At 43.3% G+C, this 20,924-nt stretch overlaps 3 protein-coding genes across 8 annotated transcripts in view; 2 read left to right on the top strand and 1 right to left on the bottom strand.

The window, feature by feature from the left end:
- The window catches only part of LOC107272189 (neurobeachin), a 191,061-nt gene that overhangs the window by 11,650 nt on the left and 158,487 nt on the right, over nucleotides 1-20,924 (bottom strand). For all 6 annotated transcript variants that reach the window (XM_025089490.1, XM_015749086.2, XM_015749088.2 and 3 more), the window contains 3 exons: nucleotides 5,213-5,330; nucleotides 4,023-4,125; nucleotides 2,382-2,497 (listed from right to left, as the gene is read on the bottom strand). In XM_025089490.1, the coding sequence (XP_024945258.1) occupies nucleotides 2,382-2,497; nucleotides 4,023-4,125; nucleotides 5,213-5,330 (337 nt within the window). The remainder of the gene's footprint in view (nucleotides 1-2,381; nucleotides 2,498-4,022; nucleotides 4,126-5,212; nucleotides 5,331-20,924) is intronic.
- LOC107272192 (protein mab-21) lies at nucleotides 14,006-15,997 on the top strand. Its single transcript, XM_015749098.2, has one exon. It carries the CDS (start codon nucleotides 14,351-14,353, stop codon nucleotides 15,446-15,448), a length of 1,098 nt encoding a protein of 365 aa, XP_015604584.1. The 5' UTR covers nucleotides 14,006-14,350; the 3' UTR covers nucleotides 15,449-15,997.
- LOC107272191 (protein mab-21) lies at nucleotides 18,030-20,134 on the top strand. The gene has a single exon (XM_015749097.2). The coding sequence runs from the start codon at nucleotides 18,530-18,532 to the stop codon at nucleotides 19,625-19,627; it is 1,098 nt and encodes a 365-aa protein (XP_015604583.1). The 5' UTR covers nucleotides 18,030-18,529; the 3' UTR covers nucleotides 19,628-20,134.

Raw genomic sequence — 20,924 nt, 5'->3', positions numbered from 1 at the left:
ATTTTTTTTTTTTTTTTTTTTTTCAAAATCGTCATCACAGTTCCGACCGGAACCCGTATGCGAAATCGATAGTCGATGAAACGACGTCGGCGCGCACAAGAACAATGCGCCGTAAATCATGACGATGCAGGACGCATGGCGGTAAATAACGGTAAGACTGCGTTATGCATCAAAGTGATTATTAATGGGAGCGTCGGCGTGAGTGAATGCTCGGAGACCGCGGCCCGACAGCGGAATGTCCGCGACACATGCACCACCTCTCTATATCCTCTGCGTCATGATATTCCCGTAACGCTGTACCACCAGAACCCTGCCTCCTCTAACCATTCTGTATGCCGTGAACTGTACGCTGCTTTATACCGTGAACCCCCCTGGCACCGGGAACCCCCGTGCCCCTATACCCCGTGCGTTATAATAAGTACAGGCAAGCATAAAAAAGACAGGGTCATCCTTAACCAGCAGGGTTAACCAAAGTGGGATCATAGACCGTGGTTGGTTTGAGAAGGTACATAGGGCTGAGGTGGGGGTGGGAGGCGTGTCGATAAAAAATTAAATAAATGAAATTAATTTTTTAAGTATTTTTTATAATTTAATTTTTATCGAGGAACGAAAACACTTACGAGATACCTATACGATTTGTATGGGTTGTATGTAATTTATTTATTTTTTCGTCGATAAAGATCGGCGTCAATTAAATAATTCGAATTATCGATCTAATTGATATCGAGGACCGACACTAAATTAGTTGGACGTTCAGAGCGGTATAACGTAAAATCCCAGGCGAGAAGCTTCGGGAGGGTTCTAAATGCTGCGTCGTGCTAGCTATGGGTATATATGAAGCATAGCTGGCCAGACGAATACGAGGGTTAATACAAGTAAACGCAAATCCGTGTTTGTTCGTAGATAGTTTATCGATATATCATTCGGTCCCGAACAATAATTCACTGCCGCGTAGGACCTCAGAGATACGATCAGAGACGAATGCAAAGACCTGTTGGCAGCTGCATCGAAGACGAGGTGGAAAAGGGTATATATCGAGAAGACAGTATAGACGAGTAGCAAGGAACTAGGCAATACGTAAAAAATCAACAGTACACCGGTACCTATAGCAGTAGAAAATGAAGAAAAAAAATTAGTGTGAAAAGTTGACCATACGATAAACAGCGACATCGCTCACGCCTGCTTCTATGTAAGTTCGATGTATGACCTCCGTCGGTAAAACAGGGAACTGCCGGTATCGTATATCCAGTATAAAAGCGACATGCTGGCTATCATATTTACATCGGATTTACTGTCATTATTTTTAATAAACCGATACCGGACAAATAAACACAGTGCCGATGTATGCGCGATCGCAGCAGGCACGTCGGCCGGACCGGTTCGTTCGCTTCGCCGTCCTCGGAAGTCCCGGATAAGTCGTGCGAGGGACGTTGGAGTCGGGTTGGTTGGGTTTGGTTTGCGTGCAGGACTTGGCGGCCGGCACGGTTTGCCCGTGGGCTATTTATTTGCCCAATTAATATATAACGCTCGTAAATACTGCAGGCCCGTAGGGGGACGCGGCAGTATGAAACTTTAATAATTGCATGTCCACGATCATCTGTGTCATTAAGTAGAAGAGTCCTGGTTTTGAGTCTCCCTCGACGCCATAGAACGTTCTTAACCATATCGAAAATTGTGATGAATAAGAAAATAACGCCTTGTACCATTTAGCGATTATGGTATGTGTAATGATCGGTATGTTATTTCTTGTTTGGTTGGGTTTTTAGGGAAGAAAGGGAAAACCCGATATTAAAGTCGGGAGAAACAAAGAAACGTGTGATTCCCTTGGGGGATGATGTGCCCCTGGGAGAGGATTACCCGGGACCAGTCATGGGGCTAGGGATTACTCGTGTGGGGTGGAAACGGAACAGAGGCCTGATTGAGAGCATCCCTAATGCGCTGCGACAGACTCCATCCGCCCGTGTGCAGCCCTAAAAAGCCCGGTTTCTCTATAATGTTTTCCCGAAGCAGCCGCCGCACGCTCGAACGGAGAATCGACCGATCTCTAACCCTTGCTATTGTTTCCTGACCGATATAGATACAGTATTGGGTATTACGTTGAATATAGTATGAAATTGTTATACTCGATTCAGAATTACTCGGTCGTGTTTCGGTAATGGACTTGTCCGTTACGAGGAGTCAGATACGTGGAGGACGAAACGAAAAAATTTGTTGAAGATTTTTGATAAATAAATTTGGGCTTGAAACAGACGTATTGAAAATGTGAATTTATGGAAATTACTTGAGATTTGATACTCAAGGGGTTGCAATTATTTAACAAGGGTAATTTTTATATTGGAATTTTTTTTTCATTTTAAATGATAACGAAGGTCTCTACTTACCGGCTATTGTATTCAGGAACATGAGGTACTCGAAGTTCGAGATTTCACGTCGTTGCCACTTTTGCGTCATGTTTGAACTTCGCATCAGTTGACGCGGAGACATCATCGATGCTCTTCTGCAAGTTCAACAAGATTTAATTTTGCACTAATTATTTTTCTAAAGGGTTCGATCGCTTTTGATATTTAACCTGAACCTATCGATTTTCAAAAATAAAATTGTCAACATGGTTCACCAGCTGTGTCAGCCCTCGGGAACCTATAAGTTATAGGTCTTTTTTTCTCTGCAGTGTCCTCCGCTTATCTTGGAATGGCGGCCCGTATCTCTTTCTCCAAGAAAGCCCTTTCCCGTTGTAAAAAAATATCTTCTCAAGATCGTGGTCCTTTGAACGACTCAGGACTATCCGACAATTATCTATGCATTATCTGATGCCACGGTGCATTATTTAATTTAAAATTTTTTATTTTTTCCCGCCATTGAAATACACTTTTACAACCACTAATAGCACCGTGCCAATTGCAATTTCTACGAGCTTTATAAATAAACAGTGGAACTTTGCTAAAACAACGTAAAGCGCATAAACACGGTCCAAGCCTTGATATGCAATTACGACGACAGTTACCCTTCAATTCGTAAAAGCTATTATATTAAGATACACGAGCGCTTTGAGTTAGCGCCATAAATCTCAAGTGGACTTTATGAACTCGGAGATCTCTGATTTAGGATTTATACGGGAGGCTTTTAATGACCGTGTTGTGACGTCGAAAGAAAAGGGCCCGGCGATGACGACCGGACGCATAAATACCCTCGCCGAAATATAGAGCCGCGAAGTGCATCGCGTAAACGGCGAATAGCGGGCGAAATTTTTTTTTTCCTATTCGAACGTTTATAAAACGAGAAAAGATAAGTGAAAAAAAGAAAACGGTCATCCCCCAACGTCCTTACGATCGAGATTATTTTTAAGGGTTGAAATTTCTGTCTATCTAAAATAACATAACATAGGTATATTACGAATCTGCAATAAAGTCAATCAGGCGATATGACAAAAAAAGGATCTTGAAAAATATAGAGTATAAGCGATTTAAAGAATATAAGGGTGGCCAAAAATCAAAGAACATCCGAATTCCCTCGGGATCGTATAAGCAACCAACTGTACGTGCCGTCCCGGGGAATTACTTTTCTCCCCCAGGAATCTCTCTCGAATCAGACGTCCAGCTCGGCCGTATATTTATGGACGTCGTATCTCTCGCCGGGTTCGAAGAGAGGAGCGTTTAATGGATGGTCCAAAGCGCGGAGACGCGAACCTCTGTTCTCGCCGCTCGAGGAGAATGGAATACCTATGGACCGTCTCCTTCTGCCTGGTTAGGATCGGGAGACGGCTGCGAGATGATACGAGAGCAGAGCGGATAGCAGGGCGCACCGGAAAGGGACAAAGAAACGGTGGAATGCGTCGAGCGTGTTTGTTTGGCTCTCGGGGGAAGTCAGGATTCTCGAGAAACTCTTCTCGTCTGAGCTACGAGCAAAATCGCGACGCGAAATCTGAGGCGAATCGCTTGGCCAAGTCTCGTGTGGCCGTTCCGAGTCGAGAGCCGTCCTGAGCCATCCTTGGACCACATCGAGGAGGCTGGACGACCGGGACTTACCTAGTCTGGGGAATCCCGTATTTGATGCCAACGCCGACGCGCGGCAGTGCCTTGATCACCTTTTTCACCGTCGCCTGGTCCGGGAACGCGAAGAGGATGGAGGCTGTGAAGAAAAAAGCGTTAAAGGTGCTGTATTGTATTAGTGACTCGAATTTCGAGAACAGATGGCGCTCGGGTGACTTGGACTACGCTCGGTATACGTTGACGGAATACATAAATATAATAAAATCTAGAAAATGCTAATTATTCTTGATTTAGATAACTGACAATTTTTTTTTTACCCGACGGTACATTAAAAACGGAAAATTTTGGGGACGTTTGTGACCGGGCTCGAAATTAATTTTGAAATTGTTATTCGGTGGTGAAAAAGTTTTTTTTTTTCTATTTAATCGTCCCAAGGTCCGCCCGAAAGACGACTGTGTAACGTCAACGAGAGTTATTAAGTAACTCATCCCCGTTTTATATTATTCGAGATTTATCGCACGGAGACGCGAGCCAACGGTGCGCGTCTCGTTCTCTAACGAACGCGCGTTTCCAGTGATTTTTTAATAAACGACGAGGGATGCACGGGGTGGCATTCCACTGGTAACGTTTCACGACGCATCGAAACTCAGGATCAGATAAGCATCTGAGGACGTTGAGAATTTATCGGGCGGTCCATGGAATCAGTGGGATGGCGATCCACTGCAGGTATAAGTACACCGTCCCTATTTGTTATTCGAGCCAGAGTCCCGGCAAGTCCGTTCTGATTTCAATTCGAAAGGACAATTCACACGAGACGATTAACCGACAGTTTGGTCCAGACGAAAATAAAAATTTCACAATCCTATATATCTGTAATATATTTTTTTTTAAATTTCATATATCGATATATATCGATATACAAAACTCTTATCGTCGGCCTCCGATACTTGCGCGAATTGCCAATATAAAGAAAGTCAATCGAGCAGGTGGAGTTCGGACGGAATAATAAATTGACTCGAGAAAAAGACACGCCGTAATGTGGACCTGATATTTATTAGGTAAAAACCATCACGGACGCACACCTCACAGCGAGCTCCGAATTCCGCGGCTGGCTCGGGATTAGATCACGTCGTGTGAAATAATGCAGAATGTCTCAGGCAAGAAACGAAATGCTACGTCCAATCGAAAGAAAACGCTAAACACCAGAGCCAACTAGCGATGCTTACTTCTGCTGGCGAGGAAGATCTCGATGGCGACATTCTGCAATAAATATCGCCTGGAGAATATGGCTCGGACTTCGGAGAAGTACCACTTCCCGTGAAGATGATCGCAATACTTGAGTACCTGAAAGCAGATAAAAAAAGATTATTGAAATTATTAATTTTCATGGGAATTGATCATTACGCCAAGATCGACGAGGCGTTACGTCAGTCATACATTTTTTTTTAATTACAAAAAATCTAATAATTTCACATCACGTATACACTCCTGACTTCGTCCCAAATACTCGAAGATCGATCAATCAAAACAATCATCAACAGATAGGCATACCGACCAGGTATCGAATCAATTATAATCATCATATCCACTAACGATCTTCATCCATGAATATTTCTGTCATGTCGAACAGCCACGAGAGTCTATACCTATGCGTTTTAATAATTCACGAACAAAGCCGAGGATTAACGAAGATAGCCGATTGAAGTATATGGGATAAATGTTATATGATATCCATTATAATGGCGATACTCTTTATTATCGTATTGCTAATTTTATCAGGGCGCTTATCGATGTACTTTTTTTCTGGAAGATGATAGATTTTTTATGATGACGATAGCTTTTTTTTTTTTTGATGATGATAGCCATACCTTTCGAGAATTCTTATCGATAATCGAAATGGCGACTTCGTCCCGATCCTAAATAAAGGACGAGTATCGTTATAGGAAGACTCGGCAGTGAGCATGTAATGAAGACGTATCTACCATATAGGAATCCTTTGAGGAAACGTACGTGCGCATCTCACGTGGTGCTTTTATAATTGAGAAATAATGTTGACTGTCACCCGTGGAAAGTTGTGGGAAAGGTAATCCAGCCTTGGGTCCAGGAGACCGAGGTGACTCCGCGATGAACATCTCTCGAACATCTTGCATGATAAGTCGTCGAGAACCCGCGATCGGCTCAGCTTCGGATATATGTAAGGTAGATGCAGTCAAGTGTGATGTGATATAGTGAGCACACAGTGCCGGTTTCAAGATGGCCGTCAATGTGGGAGGAGCCTCCTCCTGGGAGTCCAGAATCGATCCCAGGACTTTGCGGACGGACTTGCGCGCTCGAACGACTGCGGCGTCGCGACGCGTTTCTGGACTCGGGGAGACACCCCTATCTTAATTTACTGACTAGCCGCTAACAAGGCTTTCAATTTTTGGATATCTTTTAACGAGGATATATTAAACTTTTATAAATTACTTTACGCACGGGAGATATGTAATTAGGGTGGAATTATACTGGTATATATGTATATATGTATTTTTACAAGGATTTTATCTTGCAGCTTGTACGATAAATTAATTTTTTCACAATTCAAATAATAGATATTTGAACAATCGTATAGGAAGAAAATGTATTTTTACTTGTGTGGATGATAGCATTTTTTTATTTATAAAGTTATAACGGCGTGCGCTCATTGGAAATAATGAAGTTACTTGGAAGAGATTTTTTAGAAAAATAAATAACGATTTGAGAAAAAAGTTAATAAAATCTAATTCAGTGCCATACCATGTATATGGATACTTTGTAATAGAAACTGTGTACAGAGACTTCATTGTTTACGACCTGTCAAAAAAGCTCATCGAACACGTGGACCAAGTATATTTATAAGGACTGTGAATCTGACGCTAATTATATATATATTATCTTAGTTCATAGAGAAAATGTAAATAGGACATAACAGTATGAAGTCTGTATCGTGAATTACGTTACTCGACTAAGTGATTACATTTATCTCATAATTATGTACACAATAACTAAAGGCAAGTATTAAAAAAAAAAAGATTAATATCTAGTGTACACGAGATACCATGCAGTTTACTGTTAACATAGAAATAATGAAGTTCAATAAAACCGAAAGGTCAGTAATTCGAGAGACAGAAAATGTCGAGAGTAATAATAATTTCATAATTTTACCAAGAAACGTCAGTATCACCCTCGTTATCTCCTATAACGAAGTGACAACGATTGACAGCGACAAGTCACTAACAGGTCGACTTACAAATGAGAAAACGCTCAATCGAGAATATATAATCCAGCAGCAATGTCACTCGAGTAGTCGAAGACAAGGACATGGTGTAAAATACACAGTACCATACAGACCCATGAAAACCCAATTATCAGGACAGTAAACCGCTTCGATCCCATGGGGAATAGTACGAGGAGAAAGCCCTGGCAATGAAAATAATAATAATAGTTACATACAGGGCAAAGATATTGGCACAGACAACCCAATAATCTCGTATTACGTCTAAACGGTGTAATCCCGAACTTTGGTTGATTTCCGAAAAAAAAAAAAAAAACAGAGAAAAAGTATCCATAAAAGAACGAAATCCCTAGAAAAAAAGTAAATTCACGAAAATTGAGACAAAAGGATTAGGCAAAGTTCGTGGGGAGCTGGTCCGTAAAACGGAGCATCCCCATATAAAGGAGAAGCCACCCCTCGAGATCTCGCGCATGCCTACTGCGTCCTGAAAATACTGCGGTAGCCGGATAAGGGCTGGAATCGTGCGGCAGAATCCATTATCAAAGTACCTATGATCACGCAGTAAGATACGTCACGTATCAGTCACCAAAAAAAAGGCCATGAACCAGAGATAAACCGACAGTACACAACAATAAGTCCCCCAGAATCCAATTCGATTTCCGGGATGACAGTGAGGGGAAAAGGAAAAAATCTTAAAAATCAAATTCTTTTTACGTCGCGGGAAATTGACTTAGCGATGAAAATTAGCCGTGTCGTTGAATTATAGAAAAAACGTCCAAGGCGTCTAGACGTTCCTCGAGTAGGCGCCCGGACGTCAGACCTAATGCGCAGAGACCAGCCCGTCTTCATAACATCGTCTGCGACGTCCCAAGTAATTTCTATCAAGGCAAATGCATCTTTCCACGTATTAACGGAATCAACAAAGATCAGCTGCTCGAGCAATGAACACGTATAAATGGTCAGGCAGCCAATGCGAAACCTATGGGAATCGTACGTACGCATATGAATCAGGATACGTGGACAGATCCTCGTCATATAGCGTCAAGTGGTACACGATTAGTAACACCCCAAAATACAGTAGGGACTCATCTCCTACTGCTGGAAAACAGTTTGAACTCGGCACGGGGGTGCGCAACAATGGGCGACATGATGTAACAACATGTGTCGCGTTCACAAGGGCCCCTTGCTGGCTGGCTGACTGGTGTTGCTGGGTATCCTATCTACAATGATGTACCTATTCCTACCATATATGTATAGCAAGGAACAGAATGGGGAACCACTTAGCAGCCCCGCTGCTCGTATTCTGGTATACAGCAAACAGATTAAGTGTCGAACAATGAAGGTGGCTCCTAGTGGGCACTTGGGTCCCTAACTGAATAAGAGACTCGAGTGTTTATCTATAGTGCGAAAATGCACACTTATTATCACACTTAGGTTAATCATAGCTACGCCATAGAATCTACGTAGTATATCGAGATACAAAATTGTCATAATAAACAATTTTTCTTGCGCAACAAAATTGCTTTGAGGTCGATAAACAAATTGACCGTCCATAATGAAATAAAACGGGTAGGTCCTTTAGGTCGCAAATAGACCCGGGTCAAAATTTTAGATACGGACCGGATCACTGATTTCACACGGTCCATATGAGACCCCACATGAATTTGTGATGTTTACCTAAAATGAACATGTCGTACGAATAAAAAAAAAATTTTGTTGCACAAAAAAAATTTAAATACGTTTCCATTGCAACGACGCCGATTCCTGCCTAGAATTTTTTCGATCGATCCGAACTCTGGCTGAATAACGAACTGCAGGAACGTGAGGGACGTTTCAGAGTGCATCGTCAGTCAGGACACGCATGGTTTATGTTATTCGAAATGGTTGGAGCGATATCGATGGTTACTTCTGTAAAGCTGCACGTACATAGAAACACGTCACAATTGTCACTACGTAAGTTGGTTAGATCTGAAAGATTTAAGTCGCGTAACGCGACCCACGTGTTCACATTTACTCGAGTGAAGTATCTATCTGTCTTTACTGCTGGGTATCCTGTGTACGTATATATATGTATATACTGGATGAGTTAGTAATGCCACTAGAGTCTCGGTCCTTTGCCACGTTACCTGGCAATGAGTTATGCGATTCACGTGCGCGTTCTCATACCTTTATTACCGCATCTCACACGAGATAACGCATTGCGGCTTCGGACGTACAAAAGAAACGGACGCGAAGAAAGGGAGACGCGTCGGCGTCTCCCGGTGCTTTGCTAAGTCTGCGGCTCTTTCGCCGATACAAAGGGATCCTCGTTGTGTATGTCAAAGCCACGTGGGCTTGTTTTCATGTAAAGTTTATAATAAATACTGTATCCCGTATATGGCCTTGCAGCGTGAGGATGCGCCTTGTCGATGTCTCTTGGCGAAGTAAATACGTGGGGGTAGCTGTATTGCAGGTAGTAGCTGTATATATACGTTTGGCTATTGTTTCTACCTAATGGAGTACCTATTTACGGGACAACGTCACGACATGGGAAAGTTCAGGTGTTGTACATTGACGTCTCGTTAAGCGACTACCGAACGTAGGTATATGTATTTCTGTTTCAGGTACCAAGAATGTAAATCTTACGTAGGAAGACGGCACGAAGTCGCATGTCTCGTTTAATACATCGTAAATAGAAGAAAAGCATTTCTCGTTTAATTAACCCGTACCTACTGTTTCCTATTTGATCATAAAACATAAAATAACGCGACCGGTTTCCGGCGGCAGATGCTAGGGGACCGGGTGTCACTGACACGGGGACTCTTTGCTGAGCCACGTAGTAAAGTTACTAGGCTCCAAATAGTACTAGGATTAAGGCTAGTTCATAGGTCATGATGATCCTGATGTATGACGTGTATTAGCGTACTGGGCTTTTATGCAGACATAAAATTAGTGAAAAAAATTATTGACATAACACAATTAGGTAGAATTAGGATTATTGAAAAAATTTTTTTTTCAATCTTGATAACGTTTTAGTCCAGTAAGGAAATTATGATGAAAATTTGGTCGAAATTGTAGAGAGCCAAAATTTTTTAACTGAAATTCATCTCCTAAATAAGAAATACAGGACGAGTACAGTCTGGGACTGAATATCCTCAGCAGTCGCGACACGAATAATGCAAATTAAGTCAAACGCCTACTGACTATCTTTCGATCTGAATGTATTCCCTTGAGAGTATTAAATTCAAAAATAAAGGTATTTTTCAAAAATAACTTTATAGTATCACTTCCATGCTCGAAGCTAGGTCCAATAATTTTATTCTTCAATTTTTGACGTACGAGCAGACCTAAAACTCAAGTTCTACAATGGTATCGCTTGGAGTTTGCAGTCTGTGCTTTTCTATACGAATTGTCAGCATAAAATAGGTAATACACTATTTCGACTATAGCATATAGGAGCCGCCGTCTTTGCCGGCTGCCAGAGCTCAGCGACTGAGCCCAGGATTATTTGGGATTATGCGAGGAGATGTTCATTCGAGCTGATTTACAAGGCCGACTCGTCTCGTCTCTCGGTTCTCGGGTGACCGCCCTGGTAGCATTTCGTGTCGTGGCGAAGCCGAGGGGTTGCACAATGCAGACAATTCTATTGAAAAATTCTCAACAGGCCTCCAAGGGTACCCGAACCAAATAGCTACGCACCTGTACCGCATAGGAGTACTTAGTACGAAGTGGTTTCCTAAGTGAGCAGGATAACGTTTGCTAAACAACAATTGACCAGGGCTGCTCTTTTTCACTGGACGTCACCAGAGACCTAAACAGTGTTTCGTACTAAAATCCAAAAGCCATTTCAAAAATGTGTTCCATAAAAAAAATTTCGCTATAATAAAAAATATTATAACGGCAACACGAAATTACTATGTTTTGAACTGTCGGATGAAAAATACCAGTTTTTTGTATTTATGTAATATTTATGTAATACTGGCGGAACCAGGTCCGCCAAACGATTATGGTCCCCGAGTGCACAAATAATTCGTCGTATAAACGAATTAAGTCAAAACGGCATGATGAAAGACACATTTACTCCCGCAGGATACACCGGTACAGTAATACTGGGGTGATCTAGCAGAACGTTTGACCCCAGGATTGGGGTACAGAGCTGGCTGGTACGCGTGTGCTCGGCTCATGAATCAAGTCGCATTAGAGAGGAAAGGCCGGGGCTGTTACGTAGCAGCCATACCAATCTACTCTCGGGAACCGTGAAGTAGATTGGATTTCTGAGCTTTATTCAATTATCCGTGAACGAGAGAGTATCCCGCAGCATCCCTTCTGGATTCTTAGCCGTCGTTACCCAGTACCTTGGATTAGATTTTGCAACACGAGAGCAAACGCCCTTCGACGTTTATCTTAAAAATATTTCAAGATTAGGTTATTAATTATTAATCCTGCTGTATTAATTATTACGATTAAATAGAACTTTGAATCAATATATACATATACTGTATATTCCATCCCAAGCAGGACACTTGAAGTTGCCGCGATCGAAAGCGAATAATAATAATCGCATCTGCCGAACGAATTGTTTTTCTGTATGGTAAATAATTTTTGTTCGTTTTTCGATCGCGGCAACTTCAGGTGTCTTACTTGGGATGGGACATACAGTTATATGTGGATCTGTGTAAAAAAATTTTTTTTGAATTTTTATAAAATAAAATTAATAAAATAAGGGGAGGGGTAACTGATATAAATTTATTTTCCTAAGGTATTTTTGAGTGATTGGTGTGACAGGTAGTATACTTAGGTATAACGTGTGTTGTTATGTGGCTTGGGTATGGGCATGTGTATACGTACATGCGTGGAAAGAAAAAGAAATTAAGAATAAGAACGAACGTTTTTTAAGATGAACATATGCAGCATCAACCCGTATAAATCGTTTACTGTTTCTTATGCCAATGTCGAATATTCAAATGACTTTTCGACCAGAGTTATCGGCGCGGACGTCGTGCGTCGCATAAGTATACGATCTTTGAATTCAACGTCCATTCACACGGTGTGCTTCGTAATAATAGACGTCGCCTCGTCTGCCACGTTCGTACACCTGATTTACAACGAGGGAAATGAATCTTGTATTGTTTTCGATTTGTATACGAGACTCTCAAATCATTCGGATGAATCGATTTCGTCATGTACAGTGACGTTCAAAAATTGTGGAGTATTACGATTTTTCTTACGATTTAAGTAAAAAAAGAAAAATTATATACAGATATATACAGTCAAGTCACGAATGCAATGTATTATTTTTTGACAGATAGAAAACACATTGTCTTCTATAAACACGTGGCTTTGTATACAATTTTTGTTTGACAGCTGTCAAAAAAAAAGGTATACTCTTAGACTGACTATATACTTATAGATTTATATATACCACTATGGACTCTGTATGTCGGAATAAAATACATACCGATTTTTTTTTCTCGAAATTTTGGAATTTCTAATGGAGATCGATCGAACGGATGATCCGATTGGAAAATCTAAATGGCCTCCTTCGCAGCGTACAAAGCGAGAGGAAAGTGGTAATTCTCGATCACGAAGACGAGGATGCTGTTCCAGGAACGTAACGGGTCCATTCTCTATCGTTGTCACTCATTGTAATCGATTTATTTACATTATAGTTCGATTTTTGGAAGAGACCAGAGCATCCAAGAAGCGGCATTCTTTCACAGTTCGGTAAGAAGTACCCTTGTGGTCGATTATTCTTGAACCGATCTATAAGAGCAATTTAACGCTCGGCTCCACCGTAGTAACCGTTGAGATTCCTTTAAAGTCGTATGTACCATCCCCGTGGTGTTGCGCTCATTGTGTGGGCACTTTAAAAACTCGTCGGTCCTTAAAAAATATAACGAAGCGAAACGAGTCCGAGAAGCCCTTGTATATTATATATTTTATAATTATATTCTATAACGAGAATGTTGCGATATAATTATTCAAAACTAAGTTTCAAATTTCTTGAGTTTTTTTTTTTAATAAAATATTGATTTATATTTAGCTAACTATATAAATATTATGAAATATAATTCGATCGATACAAATAAAGCTTTTTCTCATTTTTTTTTGATGATTTTATTATGATCTACGACTTATGCATATATTAAATTTTGATATATCTAATATGGAATTTTTGGGGTATTTCTTCATATTTTCAAATTGATTAAAAAAGAAAAAGATTTTTTATTACAATATACCTTCCAAGTATACCTGTACTGATCTGAGTTACTTTACTGAAAAAGCTCAATCAAGCCCTTCATTAAAATTCTTTCGACTGACAATCACCTATTCGCAAGAATTCGCTGAAAGATAACATTTCATTCGATTAGACCTAAGCCGAGAAGGATAAATTGCATCGATACCGGCGAGAGGTATAAGAAAGATTTCCCACGTGTTCCTCGGGGTGACGTGACACTGGAAGGTTTCGTCGGCGGTTGACAGTTCCGAATTCCGCAACGCGCAGCCGCCTCGCGTTCGTTAGCACGAGTGCGACAGAGACAAAGTGAAGAGATACCAAGGAATAGAGAAAAAGAGAAGACTAGTCGGAAGGAAGAGAGAGTACGACGACCGTAGGAACGAGCCTAACGATAGACAAGGAGGGAGAGATCCGCGGTGCGCTGGAGAGAGAACGAACAGGTAAGGTGGGGGTGGCAAAGAGGCCAATGGGCGTGGCAAAAGTGCGCAAACTCCACGTGACCGAGGCGTTGAGGGGCGTGACCGCGAAAGACGCTCAGAAGCAGAAGGGCCGCCGAGGGAGAAGGTGCTAAAGGTGGTGAATGTGACAGAGGAGGCTGTCTGGCCTGGCACTGGCCGCAGGACGGCGTGTTCGCAGAGACAGAGAGCGCGCCGGAGGCTCTTTGGCTGGTCGAGCGTCAACTGCTGGGAGTTCAGTGCCGCACGGGTTGGCCACAACGGCCGAGTACGTATATTCCTCTCGTTCGCCGTGAGAACGAGAACCGATGACCGTGTCGTTGGCCGATGATCGCGCCGGACTCTTTCGTGGCGGCTGAGTTGGGTAAAGCGGGGACGAGCAATGAGGCAGCTGGGAAGGCGATAAGTAGACGCAAAGAGAGCCCAGAGGGTGAAGAGGATGCTGTCGCCCCAAGATATGATGACCTCGCAGTCGAAAATGATCTACCAGATCAACAAGTACTACGCGGAGCGCGTTCAGGCCAGGATGGGCCAAGTGCAGAAGACCATACGGGAGGTCTGCAAAGTCGTGCAGGATGTACTGAAGGAGGTCGAGGTCCAGGAGCCGCGGTTCATATCATCGCTGACTGAGTGCAACGGTCGCTACGAAGGTCTCGAGGTGATCTCGCCGGGGGAGTTCGAGGTCGTGCTCTATCTCAATCAGATGGGCGTCTTCAACTTCGTCGACGACGGCACGCTGCCAGGATGCGCCGTCCTCAAGTTGAGCGACGGGCGCAAGAGGTCCATGTCACTCTGGGTAGAGTTCATCACGGCCTCGGGTTACCTGTCCGCCCGGAAGATCCGCTCCAGGTTCCAGACCCTGGTGGCTCAGGCCTGCGACAAGTGCGCATATCGCGACTCGGTCAAGATGATCGCCGACACCACCGAGGTCAAGCTCAGGATACGCGAACGGTACGTGGTCCAGATCACACCGGCGTTCAAGTGCTCCGGCGTTTGGCCCAGGTCCGCTGCCCACTGGCCTATCCCCCACATTCCCTGGCCTCATCCGAACCTGGTCGCTGAGGTCAAGACCGAAGGCTTCGACCTGCTCTCGAAGGAGAGCGTCGCTCTTCAGGGCAAGCAGTCCGCGATGGAGGGCGACGCCTGGGTCCTCTCCTTCACGGAGGCCGAGACCAGGCTGCTCCAGGGTGGCTGCAGGAGACGCTGTCTCAGCATCCTCAAAACTCTACGGGACAGGCACCTGGACCTACCTGGCAATCCCGTCAGCAGCTATCACATGAAGACTCTTCTTCTTTACGAGTGCGAGAAGCATCCCTTGGAGGCGGAGTGGGAGGACGTCTGCCTGGGTAATCGTATCAATGGGATATTCCTCCAGCTGATATCTTGTCTTCAGTGTCGTCGCTGTCCCCACTACTTTCTACCGAATCTGGACCTCTTCAAAGGGAAGACGACGGGCGGCTTGGAAAATGCTGCTAAGCAAGTCTGGAGGCTTACTAGGGAATTGCTCACCAACAGTCGGGCCCTTGAAAAACTCTAGTGACTTTTTTCGTTATAATGATCTCTCGCTCGACGACGATCGTCATCCTCTTGTTATCAACCTCGTCGTATTTCTGCCTACTGACTGGATCAGCTAACACGCACGCTTGGCGCATAAAGCTTCTGCTTCTATAATATATTGCCATGGGACTTTCAGTGCCTAATTCGTCTAGTTACATTCTAGGTAATTCCCTAGTTCCTTTCTTTTTTTCGAGGTATTACTTCTAACGCCACCTGACTCCCATTCTGGTATGTTATCTAGGATATCTTTTATCTACCCAGCACTGCTCTGGTCCCTCTGCTTTTCCTACCCGTTGATCGATGTGGAGCAAAATGTGATTTTTTTTTCATTATTCTCATTGATATTAATATTTATAACTCGCCTGGCAAAGCGACCATCTTCAATGTAGTCTAACTGCGTATTGTTAAATTGTACATAGTTTTCTCTATTATTTAAATGATATTTATTTTATAACTAAACGTTTCTACTCGAAGTAGATTTAGAACTGTAAATAATAAATGCGTTTATTTGAATTTACGCTATACCCTATACACACTTCGTTACTTACCCGTCCCGTTTACCCTTTTAAAAAAATAATTTGAATAAATATAAAACTGAAATCTGGTTCCTAACAGTTATCACCAGAGCCCTGCATTTCGCACAATAATTTTCAAATGCGTTATGAATTCGGAAAATTTTGAAAAAAAATTTTATTTTCTTTTTTAAATGTTATCCATTTTTCCGCGAACAATTTTTAATGGCAGTTGAACGCGCTTAAAGAATTTTGCAAGAAAATTTGTCAATTTACATGTAAAATTATCTGCACAGTACTGTGGGTACAGCTGCTATAGAATTAGCTGTAACTTTTCGCTATTAGCGTCATTCGCTTCGTATTTCGGAAGTTAAGATACTGAGTCAATAAAATTAGGAACGACTATACTATATATAATTATTGCCTACGAATGTGGACGATTATCCTATTCCTAGATCCTATGGACATTTTGGGGTCTTTAAACACAGCCGTAATTATAGATACGGTCATCGCATTGACTACTGAGAATTATCTCGAGGCGAGTAAAACTACCTGCTTTCATTTGAGTATCGGTTTGACATTTTTTTTTTCCTTTTTTTTTCTTTCGTCGACCATCAACTTGCATTTCCCTATCTTCTACATGGCATTTGTTACGGAAGCGAATAACCATAACCATGCAGGTACATCGAGCGGCGACAACCGGTTTTCAATTCTCAGCCGAAAATATTTGCCCGTTAATTAAAACTTCTCAATTAGACGTTCAATTTTGAGCAGGTAACACGACTCTGGCGGAATTTAATTTTTTACGTCTCCTGGTGTTTTTTTTTTTTTTATAAATATATTCGTTGGAAAAAAAAGACAAAGATACGTGGAATCAGAATATGCGTATATTATGCAAGTTTGAAAACGAAGGAGATATACTAAACGTTGACTTGTGTCACATTGTAGCACGTGATAAGATAGCATAGTCTCGTGCATTATACTTTTAAATATGTGATATATGTATATTCAATATTCATATTTTGATGGGAAAAAATAATATTTCTATGTCGATCGAACCCGTTACGCATTTCCTTCGAGCATACTGATTTTTTCAAAATTTATGAAACATTCATGTACTTCAATTCCCTGCTATTTGCATTCGTATAAATATATTCGATGATGCGAAAAAACATTAGGTGAAAGCAAAATTTGCATATATTATACAAGTTTGAAAACGAAAAAGATAACGTTTACTCGTGTCCCATTGTAGCAAACGATAAGACACAGCTTAGCCTCGTGCGTTAAATATCTAAATATGTAATATTTAGACTTTTCGTAAGAATTTTTATATATTGAAAAAAAAAATAATATTTCTACACCGATCGATCAATTCCGTATATTATTGACGGTCCGATGAAATAAGTAAAAATTCGAATTCCCCAAATCGAATAGGTATTAAAAGAGGTTCCCCGTTCGTCCCAAGTAAAATCGCCAGGGCCGTGTTATCCACGGTTCGTACACACGCCCAATAAGAATAATAAGAAAAAAAAGGTGTATTCCTCAAGAAAGCGGGAAACGATTCGTCTCCGTGCACGTGTGTTGGGTAAAAGAAAAAAAAAAAAAAAAGAAAAAAAAAATAACCCATCCAAGTCAAATGGTGCTGGAAAGATATCTATCCACCCCTGAGCACACGTGGAGGAAGGCAGGGCGAAAATTTCGAAATAAATAAAGGGGGATTTCGATCGGACCCTCGCAAGGAGAGATTCCTGCATAATTCATAGACAGGACTTTTACGATGGTCGCTACGTTGTACCAAGAAGGTATACGAGGGTCTCGTAACACATAGGAGTCGGCGCGTACTTCTGGCACCGTAGGGGCTGGACCACGATCGATTCCACAGGAGGTGTTACCAGAAGGCGTACAAAGTGCGGCGCGTGCGCAGCTTCCATTGGCTGCCGAGGGAAGTCGGTGGGGTTTGGTTGGTTAACTGGGGGCGAGGAGTGAAAAGTAGGGGAAAGTATGTAGTGGGAGGTCGAGACCAGCCGAAGTACGCGAGGCTCACCTGCCTCGGCATCGGAGGGTGGGTGGCGCTGAGGTGGCCGGCACAGTCTGCATTCTGCTCCAGCGTCGAGACGCTCGTTTACCGTCTTCATCTCCTCTCGCGTTCGTGTCTCTCGCAGTTCGCGGTTACCCGTCGCGTCACCCTGCGACGCCTACGCCGGTCCTACCACGGTGATCGTTGGGCTATCGCCAAACGATAAAATCGGTTATCAACGTGGCCGATATTACCCTGCAACGTCTCCCTCGTCCCTATCCCGACTGTCAAGGAGTCAGCCTCGTGTCACTCGCGAACACGAAGCTTCGCCAGGAAGACTTGACTTCCGTGCCGATCGGCACGGATCGATGAGACTTGGGCGAACCTGATCAGGTCCGGATCACTCGCGACTCAAAGTGTCTTTGGATACTCCGTCGTAGGGAGTATCGAGATATACGAAGGAGACCACTGAGAAGGATGCGGTGATCGAAGAATCCTCGGGAAGCAAGCCCTTCGGAGAGGGCGCGAGGACATGCTACTACCACCGGACATGCTAGCCGCTCAGTCCAAGATGGTCTACCAGATCAATAAGTACTTCGGGGAGCGAGTGATGGGCCGCAAGACGCAAGTGTCGAAAACGATCCAGGAAGTATGTCGCGTGGTACAGGATGTCCTCAAGGAAGTCGAGGTCCAGGAGCCACGCTTCATATCCTCCCTGACGGACTACAACGGCAGATTCGACGGTCTCGACGTCATCTCGCCTACTGAATTTGAGATCGTCATCTACCTGAACCAGATGGGCGTGCTGAATTTCGTCGACGACGGCACGCTGCCAGGATGCGCCGTCCTCAAGTTGAGCGACGGGCGCAAGAGGTCCATGTCACTTTGGGTAGAGTTCATCACGGCCTCGGGTTACCTGTCCGCCCGGAAGATCCGCTCCAGGTTCCAGACCCTGGTGGCTCAGGCCTGCGACAAGTGCGCATATCGCGACTCGGTCAAGATGATCGCCGACACCACCGAGGTCAAGCTCAGGATACGCGAACGGTACGTGGTCCAGATCACACCGGCGTTCAAGTGCGCCGGTCTCTGGCCCAGGTCCGCTTCGCACTGGCCTATCCCCCACATTCCCTGGCCTCATCCGAACATCGTCGCCGAGGTCAAAGCCGAAGGCTTCGACATGCTCTCCAAGGAGTGCATCGGCCTCCAGGGCAAGCAGTCCGCGATGGAGGGCGACGCCTGGGCACTCTCCTTCATAGATGCTGAAAATCGACTCCTTCAGGGTGCCAGCAGGAGACGATGCCTGAGCATCCTCAAAACTCTACGGGACAGACATCTGGATCTACCTGGGAATCCGGTCACCAGCTACCACATGAAGACCCTCCTGCTCTACGAGTGCGAGAAGCATCCTCACGAGACCGAGTGGGACGAGATGTGTCTCGGCGATCGTATCAACGGGATATTTCTTCAGCTTATATCCTGCCTCCAGTGCCGCAGGTGTCCGCACTACTTCCTACCGAATCTTGACCTCTTCAAGAACAAGACGCCCAGCGCCTTGGAGAACGCTGCCAAGCAGGTCTGGAGACTGACCCGCGAACTACTCACCAATAGCCGTGCCCTGGAGAAGCTCTAGTGCCACTGTATCACCGGACTGGCAAGGACGAAGAAGCAAGATCAGGAACAAAAGAATAGGAAAAGAAAGGGACCTCTATGGATAACTATGTTGTGAATGTGTGATCGTGCGACGACTCATCACTCAAATTAGTGCCATAAATCGAGTTCGGTTCGAACGTCTGACATATTTCTTTTTCCTGATTCTCGGTCTCTCTTCTCACTCTCTCTCTCTCTTTCTATTCTTTATCGATTTCTCACTCGATCTTTCGTTTCTCTCACGAAGCCATCTTGCTCTTTTCTTTACGACTGCCCTAAACTCTATTGAACGATCGATCGTTAAAGAGGTTCTCGCGAACGCAACATCGTGGCTGTACGTTCGCTTTGGGTACCTACGTTGTATATTAATAATAGAAATATTACGTTTCTTGTATCCTACGTACACCGTGACCGCTTTTGTAAATACACCTAAAGATATTTATTGAACTGTAACGATATGAGAAATACAATACTATTTATACGAAAATAATGGAAATTGAGGAGTTAATTATTATCATATCGATTCAGCATGCATCTTACGTCACGCCATGCCTGTCGATCCTTCGGCAATCCGATAACGAAAAAACTTAAACGCGAGAGACGCCATGAAATTTCATCTAACCGAATCATGCGTCGTTTAAGTACCGTGCTATTGAATAGTTCCGATCGCTGGTTGGCCCGGTACGTCGCGACGCTTCGAAATTCGGCGTCGACGGTCGCGAGGCAAGGATCGTCAATTTTTCTAATCCACCGCGTATCATTTGTTTCCCTTTCTTTACCGCGTCTTCGCTTCAAGTCGTAAAGGCTCGTTTTAATGATAACGTTAAAGGTATATATGTACTGCAGCACTTTCACTGTCATTGAGAATTAGGCACTTTTCATTATCTACAAGATGACCTTTAACGTCTCGATTTACTTGGTCACTGATATGAAATCTTCTTAACACGTAATTTCCGCTTTTTTATTGGAAACGAAAATTTATTGCGAAACCGCCTGAATATCGTACGACGATACTGCGCGAACGACCGTTGAAAATACGCCTATGAGTAAACCACGCTTGATATACATTCTTATACCGATTGTCGCTACAGTCTGATCCAGTAATTATTTTAGTAATCCTAAAACCTTTTTTCCACGTTTCCACGAACGGAACTCGTTAGTCATCGAGGAGCATTCAGTAATCGTCTTTTCAATTTTCCCAAGCAAAACAGTATATCTATATACACGCTTTTAATCAACGCCGTGCAAGTGTCTTGTATATAAGTAACTATGCACTTAAC

This window comes from Cephus cinctus, unplaced genomic scaffold (assembly GCF_000341935.2).
Source record: "Cephus cinctus unplaced genomic scaffold, Ccin1 Ccin1_scaffold1124, whole genome shotgun sequence".
In the NCBI taxonomy this organism is placed as follows: Eukaryota; Metazoa; Arthropoda; class Insecta; order Hymenoptera; family Cephidae; genus Cephus; species Cephus cinctus.
Note: the sequence above shows the minus strand (reverse complement) of the source record. Positions and strands in the feature narration are given on the sequence as shown.